The sequence below is a fragment of the Gossypium arboreum genome, chromosome 6, assembly GCF_025698485.1.
Source record: "Gossypium arboreum isolate Shixiya-1 chromosome 6, ASM2569848v2, whole genome shotgun sequence".
In the NCBI taxonomy this organism is placed as follows: Eukaryota; Viridiplantae; Streptophyta; class Magnoliopsida; order Malvales; family Malvaceae; genus Gossypium; species Gossypium arboreum.
The window spans coordinates 98,253,155-98,261,578 of NC_069075.1; the positions used below are offsets into that span (position 1 = coordinate 98,253,155).

General features: G+C 33.6%; 1 protein-coding gene across 4 annotated transcripts; it reads left to right on the top strand.

Annotated features, from left to right (window-relative positions):
• The first annotated feature begins 1,294 nt into the window (after positions 1-1,294).
• On the top strand, positions 1,295-7,526 carry LOC108486113 (putative E3 ubiquitin-protein ligase LIN-1). Of its 4 annotated transcripts, XM_053029277.1 has the most exons (10): positions 1,295-1,513; positions 1,755-1,833; positions 2,333-4,063; positions 4,392-4,661; positions 4,758-4,785; positions 4,871-5,519; positions 6,180-6,324; positions 6,471-6,728; positions 6,853-7,159; positions 7,235-7,526. In XM_053029277.1, the coding sequence occupies exons 3-10, from the start codon at positions 2,501-2,503 to the stop codon at positions 7,351-7,353; spliced, it is 3,339 nt and encodes a 1,112-aa protein (XP_052885237.1). In that variant the 5' UTR covers positions 1,295-1,513; positions 1,755-1,833; positions 2,333-2,500; the 3' UTR covers positions 7,354-7,526. The 4 variants fall into 4 exon arrangements, with proteins under 4 accessions (XP_052885237.1, XP_052885236.1, XP_052885238.1 ...); XM_053029276.1 differs by having other exon boundaries at positions 1,301-1,833; XM_053029278.1 differs by having other exon boundaries at positions 1,301-1,833; positions 4,952-5,519.
• The last annotated feature ends 898 nt before the right edge of the window (positions 7,527-8,424 follow it).

Here is an 8,424-nt window from a genome sequence, read left to right on the forward strand (position 1 = left end):
ATTTCTTTTGGAAGGCCTTTTGGAAATGTTCCTAGGTTATATGTTCAGCCTACGTACTTCTTGCCACTGACTGCCACCAACGATAGGCTTCTTCCCTTAATAAAGACATGGTTCCCTTTACTGGAGTACAAATCTAGATCCTCTAAAATTCTCTTTGTTGATTCCATCCAATATTCAACCACAGTAGAAGTCGTCCCAACAACTCCATTAAATGGTTTGACCCCATTTGATCGGAGTCTCTCCATAATAGATCCACGACTCCCCATTCCAGTTTGGGCTCCAATAACCCTTTGCAACACTTTCAACATTGCTTGTGTCACAACATCATTGCCGTTCTCATAGCCTCTGCTATCATTGGGGTAGTATTTTCAAAGTACTTTTCCTAAAGAATTAAGTTCTCGCCCTGAACAGTGGGTGACTCTACCCTTATCACGTATACTTTGGGTGTTTATAGTTAATCTTGCGAAAATTTAAAGTCTAAAGTATATCGCGAGAAAGATGTAGATGTTTAACCATTGGGCTGCTCCCCACTCTTAATAGGTTTTTATTCCAAATAATATTTGTTTTAATTTTTTTTATCTTAGTTTGATGAAAATAAAAATTGAGGAAATGGAAGAAGAGTGAATAGAACCAATGACTTCTAAAGAGTGCACTAAACAATTAACCATCAAACCTAATCATTTTTTTAATTATTTATTTCATCCAACCGTATATATTTTGAGGTGTGCCATATATTAAGTCATTTTATAATTTAGTGATTGCACTTTCTATTTTAGAAATGGTATTTGTAAAACAAATGTTGGTTATTTGTTTAATGACTCTTTTGAATTTATGTTTTTTCTTAATTCAATATCTAATTAATTGAGTTTTAAGTGATTGTATTAAAAATGTTAAAATGAAAAATATTATTTTATAAAATAAAATAAAAAGCTTATAGATTTATAAAATGAAAAGGAATTACCAATTTTAAATATATATATTGTATTATGATTTTTTAAAATATATTTTTAATACGATTTTTATAAAATAATGACAGAAAGTTAATAAATCTATTGAAAAGGAATTACCATTTTTAGAAAAAAATGATATTTTATTAGAATTTCTTTAAAATAAGAATTAAAATGAATTTAACAAATCTAATGTTACCATATAAATTCCTTTGATTCTAAAATTATATTATTGTAAATAAATATTAAACATAAGTTATTAACAATGGGTTCCAGTTATTATTATAATATTATAATTGTTGACGTGGGTCAAAGGGAATGTAAGGATTATTTTTGGTTAGCAACCTGCTAATTCCCAGGGAAAGGATACAATGCAAGAAACGATAGCGACTCAAAGGCGGCAGTTATGACTGTTGAAATCGTAAATTGATTAATAAACAATAGAAAAGTTGCAAATACGAAACACGTATATTGTCTACATTACAAAGGTGGAGAGAATTTGCCTCCATTTTGTCTGCTTTCATTTGTCAGTCACGAAGCCAAAGCTCTTGCCTTATTGCCCAGTGGTATGTCCCTTCATATCCGCCCTTCCTTTTTGGCTTTTCTTTTCCGTCTGTTCTTTTGCAGTCCCCATCTTTTCTAATAGACAGAAACAACAACTCATACATAACCCCTTGGCTTTTCCTCTCTCAGCATTTCCTGCTTATATATTCCATTCTTTTAACATCGTACGACTCTTCATTATTCTTCATATTTGCTTTCCACCCATTAAGCCTCCTCTACTCGGTTTATACTGTCCATTAGCAGGTTTTGAGTTTCCAGTTTCTGTTGAATTCTGTTTCCAGCTTATTGGATGAGATTGAAAAGTGGATTTTATGAGTGAAAAGTAAGTGTCTGTACTTTTTTTATTTCCCGTTTATGTTTTTCTTTTTAATTGATTGAAAGTAAGTTTGAAGTAGATAGAAAAAAGGGGTTATCTTTTTCATTATTTTGATGGAAAATACTGTAATTTTATTGTTGAATGTTTACTTTAGTAAGGTAATTTAGGTAGTTTCACCATATTTATCTTTTTTTCATTATTTTGATGGAAAATACTGTAATTTTATTGTTGAATGTTTACTTTAGTAAGGTAATTTAGGTAGTTTCACCATATTTATCTTTCTGTTTCTCAAAAGGTAGGTCTACAAGACGTTCTGGTCAAGCATTGCTAGAGTAGAGTTTTTCTTTGGCCCAAATGCAAGCATTTAGTAGTGAAATTTCTATGGAGTTTTCCCTTGAATGGTAAAAATGAATGTATTCTAATCAAATCTTATTCAGATGAAGTAATTTTGTGGCTATTTAGACTACTATTATATGGCCTAAATCAACTCAATTTTCTTTCCCAGTTGATGTTATTGGTTGCATGTTGTTGGCCTTCTTTGAATCATCTTGTCTTTTAATGGACACTTGATAGAAGACAATTGATTTCAACGGGTACTATATTTCTGGTCTCCTCAAATTTATCTTTGCAACAGTATTCAGCATACAGTGGGGAACTCTAATAGCATAAAGATATGGCATCATCTTTGGAGGAGCTTCTTGCAGAGGAAGGGTTTAGAGGAAGAAAATCAGTCACGAAATCTAGATCATCCAACAGGTTAGAATCTTCGAGCAAGACAGATTCTCCATTTAGCTACCAAGTTAAGACTGAGAGAACAAGGTCCGATGCATCTTGGTACAGCTTGAAAGGTGAATTGTCAACAAGTGATAGTACTACATATAGGAGGCCAAGAGATTATCTTGTTAGAAGAGAGAAACTGAATGCTGAATTGAAGAAAGAAAATAAAGGCAGACTTGAAGGAAGAGATTTTGAGATTGTTGAGGAAGAAACTGAGAGAGTAAAGGATGTATTTGCCAAGGTAGGGCGGCATAGTTTAGGAAGAAGAGATAAGAGGAATGATAATGCTTCTACTAAACAACTACTTGGCCAAAGAAGCTATAGTGATAAGCAACAAAACAGCCTGAAGCAGCAGGGTGCTGCTTATGACATATCTAATAGAGGTTCACAAAATAGCAAAAGCTATAAAGATGGCCAGCCTGAAAAGTGTGATGATTTGGTACCAACAGTTCCTCAACCTGCACTCGATGAAGTTGCTGTTCAAGCTATTGTATCCATCTTAAGTGTCTATATTGAATGCTTTCTCCAAGATGAGGAATTTCAGACTGCCCTTCATCTCAAATGTTTTTCTTCCTTCAACTTTATCAGATTACAAGACTATGACATTGAAGAAAAAGTCATTGTCAACCTTGAACAAGCAATTCAGATTGTAGAAAAAGCCGTTAGAGAGTCTGTAAGTGCAAGGGAATTGAAAAAAGCTTCATTGCAGCTTAGTGTGATAACTGGTTTGAACTCAAATGATCTGAAGGATGGCTTCATGCACGGGGCTCCATATGCTATGCTGTCCTCATGTGCTCATCTTTACCTCAGTGTGATATATAAGCTACAAAAGAAAGACAGGATTTCTGCAAGGCATCTTTTGCAAGTGTTTTGTGATTCACCTTCTCAGGCACGGATGTATCTATTGCCCAAACTGTGGGAAGATGTATTTTTTCCACATCTTTCCCATCTCAAGGGTTGGTACAATCAGGAAGCTAGTTCTCTATCAGATGCACCAAACAGGGAGAGGAAACTGAAGCTTCTTGAGAAAGTGTACAATGAAATTATGGATTCTAGCACTTACCAATTAGCTGCTTATTACAAGGATTGGCTCTCAGAGGGGGTTGAAGCTCCTCCTTTTCCTTCCATCCATGTTCCATCCATATCAGTTGGAAACATTCAGCATGATGATTCACTTGCTCGTTCTCCAGATCTAGCTAGTCCAACTAGTCCTTGCTCAGCGCAGCCAATGGTGAGTAAAAAGTTATATGATGCTGTATTTGGACGATCCAGTAAACCTGGACTGGAGGAAACCGAAGATAATGAGTCACATTACTATGATACATGTGGGAGAAGCTCAGATGGCTCTACTATTTATGTTAAACAAACATTAACATGCTCTTCAGAGACAGTTAAATATCCATACCAAACTAATGGTGAAGCTTCCTCCAAAAGTCCGCAGGATGATGCATCCTTTCTTGTAAGTAACTTTCAACAAACATCAACCTTCATTTTTTTTTCCTTTGCAAATTCATGTGGCCCTTTTTTCCTTCCTTTCGCTTACAGTTTATTGTTTCTCCTTTTTCACAAAGGTCCAGTACTACATGGTCAAGCCTTGTTCCCTAATATATATATCTTTGCATTTTGTAATGTCCAGGACTATACTGTATTCTGTTGCATGCTGTATTTGACATATTTGCAGTGTCCATTATTGATTGAGCAAAATAGGACAAAGTCAAATATAATAAAAAAGAAATGTCAGACAATTGTTTTTAAGCAACCCTTTTCAGAATTTAAATATGCTGCAGGAAGATGGCAGCTCCTCAACAGCTGAGGAAGAATGGAGACTGCCAGGACCAAGTATACTGCAAGTAAAAGAAGCTTATAATACATTGCAGTCAACTGCACAAGATTACGATAAGCTGCATGCACCTGTTCTTTTAACTGCCAATGAACTCATGCTCAAGAGGCTAGCACAACCTGCATTTGAGTTGCAACAAACTAGGATCACATATGATCTTACTCTCTCTGGTCCTCCAAATCTTAGTGAGGATCCGCACCACAATTCTATTGCATATGTAACTCTTCTATTTTTTTAACCCTGTTCCCTTTTTATCTGTAGTATACTTGCTGTGTTTTATTTACTACTAAGCTCTTTTATTTCACTGGGGCAGCCAACAACAGTCAGGCCTACTTTTGAAGGTATGAGGGGAATACGTTATGAATGCTTTTGCTTTATATTCAAGGTTTTGAATTGATTGCCCATATTGATCTTGTCTCGGTGCAGAGTTGCATGAAACTTACAGACGTTTTCATGAACAATCCTCATTCTCAAGCATGCGCAATGACTTTATTTGCCCTCTGACAGGAAAGTTTTTCGAAGACCCAGTAACCCTGGAGACGGGTCAAACCTTTGAGAGAGTAGCCATCAAGGAGTGGTTTGATCAGGGAAACAGAACTTGTCCAGTAACAGGAAAATTGTTGGAATATCTGTCTGTTCCACTAACCAACATTATTTTGAAACATGTAATCGATAGTTGGAAATTGGAAATTTGTAGGAAAAACTTGGCATTGGCCTTTCTGATAGTTGGTAACTCAAGGGAACATGGCTTACCAGGGAGAGAGGAAGCAGCTATATTCATATTAGACCAATTTCTTACTACTTTAAGCAAAGAAGAAAGAACAAGGAATACCAAACACCTAATTTCTCTTGGGGGTTTACCATTTCTTCTTCAAAGGTTTAAAGCTGGAAATGTGGAAGAGAAAATACGTATTGCAGCAATTCTTTCCTGCTGCATTGAAGCAGATTCAGTTTGCAGATATCACATAGCAAGAGACATTAACAAAAGATGTCTTTTTGAGCTGGTTTGCAGCAAGCAAGTTAACTTGAGAACAAATGCGGTATTGTTACTGACAGAACTGATATGCTTGAGCAGGTTTGTGATATTTAATCTATCTATGACAGTTTCGACATGATTTCTTCCTTCCCATTCTGTGCAGCACTGATGGGGTAGATAGGAAAAAAAATTATATGCAAATGTTCGATTCAACTCTCACAAAAGTTCCTGCTAATCTTTCCACTCCACTTCACTCTCCTCACGTTGTCAGTGTGTGCATTGTCAAATGAGGAATGAAAGCATGCATATATATCCTATTCCCAGTGAGGTTGGAGAGATCTAGCAGGAGTTTCAGAAATTCCTGTTCCATTTTCTTACTTAGAACTCAAACTCCCCTTAATCATGTTATGATTCTCTTTCCTAACTAGTATTATTACTACTATTGATGACTTGTCCAATATTTTTTGAAAGATGCTCTGTCTATCTTATCATTTTGTTGTGTTTTAACATGTTATAAAATAATTGGAAATAAAAATTATGAAATCTATCAATATTACTTTTAGATAGTGTGAGAAGCGTAGGGAGATTGTCAGTAAAGTTCCCCTATTGTGGAAATGACATTAACGAAAAAAATAATAAAAACACTTGAGCAAACGTATATAAGAGTGAAAATGTGAGATTTCATTTGATATTTGACTCGGTTGAGCATCACCCGGTTCCAGCTATCACTGATTCCAAGTCTCATTTTCGTCATAACAGGAGGAAATATGTCCCACTACTTCTAAGTGAGTTTCAGAGTGAAGAGATAATGAATATTATGCATGCTCTTCATGATCATCTCCTAAATTCTCCTCCTATCCAAAGACCGTTGGGTGCCACACTTTTGTTGAACATAGATCTGCTGGTAAGCTTTTTGGGTTTAGTAGTAGATTCATATTATTGTTTCCTTTGGCAGTGAATGTTGTGATTGTTTCTAGATCTTTTATTCTGTTGTCATTTGTTAATATTGAACGAAGACTGTTTCAAGACTGAGATGAATGCATACTGCAGGTAGATCCTCGAAAATATTGCTTATACAGACAAGAGGCTGTTGATGCCATTACAGAAGCATTAGATAGCAGCTTGATTGATGGGGAGGTTGGAGAAAAATGTTGCAAAGTACTACTTATGTTGGGTGGACGTTTTTCTTTGTCAGGAAAGTTATTGATAGAGGATTGGATTCTGAAGGTAGCTGGGTTCAATGATGGTCCAGAAGTGAACTCTATTGAAAAGGAAGAGGATTTAGATATTGGTGACAGTATTATATTGGTAAGTTTATTCTCGAGGTCGCGTTCACTATTCTTTTTCCTTTCTTCTATAACAATCATATTAGATATAGGAGCACTGCTCCTCAAGTCCTGATTCATTTTTATTGAGTTTTGCATCCAAGCAGGAAGATGAAGAATGTGCCATTGCAGAGTGGTTGAGGAATTTGTCAGCATCACTAATTGGAAGTGGCAAAGTATCATTTTTAGAGGCAATCTCAAAGTGTTTAGGGTCAGGAAACCGGGATCTGGTGACTGCCTGCCTAACTAGTGTTGCGTGGTTGACCAGTGCACTTCCCTTACAAACTGATGCTGAGTTGCAGCGGACCTTATGCTCACTTATCTCCCACCTGAAACAAAGCCTGGAAAATGGTGCACAACTTCAACATAAGATTCTTGCTTCAATGTCTTTGCTAAACTTGAGTAAAATTTCAGGTTAGCTACTTTTCTCAGAATGAAGTTCATATTATTCTTTAAACTATAAAATGACCTCTCCCCTTATTTTGGCAGAATGCAGGGTCTTGCTAATGACAATTGCAGAAGAGATGGTGGTTCCTTTAAGAAGCCTTGCTGATATAACATGGACAGCAAAGGAGCTACATGGCATAATTTCTGGAGCAGAACTCTAAATGCAGACATATAATATGTTACTATATAAAATATTCCAGTTTGATAAATGCCATATGTTGCTGTAAAGATGTAGAGAAAGTTTTAGTTTTCTAAGTGATCCGTACAACCAACTATTGATAGTATTGTCATCACAACATTGTCAAAAGCAATAGAAAGACTTTCCGGTGATGTCTTTTGTTTTTCTTCTCAACAGTACAATTATGTTTTCGAGCAATACTTGGTCACACTTTTTTACAATTATGTAACTTTTATTAGCTTACCAATAATCTATAATCCATATGAAAGCATGAGTTTAAAAAAAAAAACATTTTAATTGATGAGTATATTTTTATTATTAATTATATTACTAAACTAACATTGAAAATAATTTATTAGTACTATTATGCTATAATAATAAAAATAATATATATTAGTATAATAGTATGTTAATGTGAAATTAATTCATTTGATCATATCTTTTAAAAGTTTTACATAAAAAACTTAATATATTATTAGTTATTAAAATTGTAAATATATAAAACCACTTAATATAATTACATAAATTAAAAAATAAAAATCCAAGGTTTTAATTAAATAAATATATTTTTATATATAAAAGATTTTATTTTAAATATCTTACATATTAAAATCATTTTTATAAATATAAAATAATTTTAAATATGATAATAATTATTTTATTAATAATTTCTCTTAAATCTTAAATATAAAACTAATAAATAGGTTTTACGTTCATAATAAATTATTAATAATTATAATTATTTTATTATTATTGTTTTTATTATTATTATAATAGTTATTATAACTTCATTATACTTTGAATCCATATTAAACTATACTTATTTTTTAGATTATTTATTACTTAATTAGTGTTATAGTTATATACCAATTAAAACTAATATTTAACATTATAAATATAGGCATTAGCAAGTCATTTTCATAACATCTAAAGAATTACAAGAAAAAAAATATTTCAAGGTTATGTTTCCATAAAAAAGTTATAATTTTCAGAGAAGTACATTTTTATCTGGCCCAAACAAACTAAATCAGAAACCAAAAAATAATAAATTAAT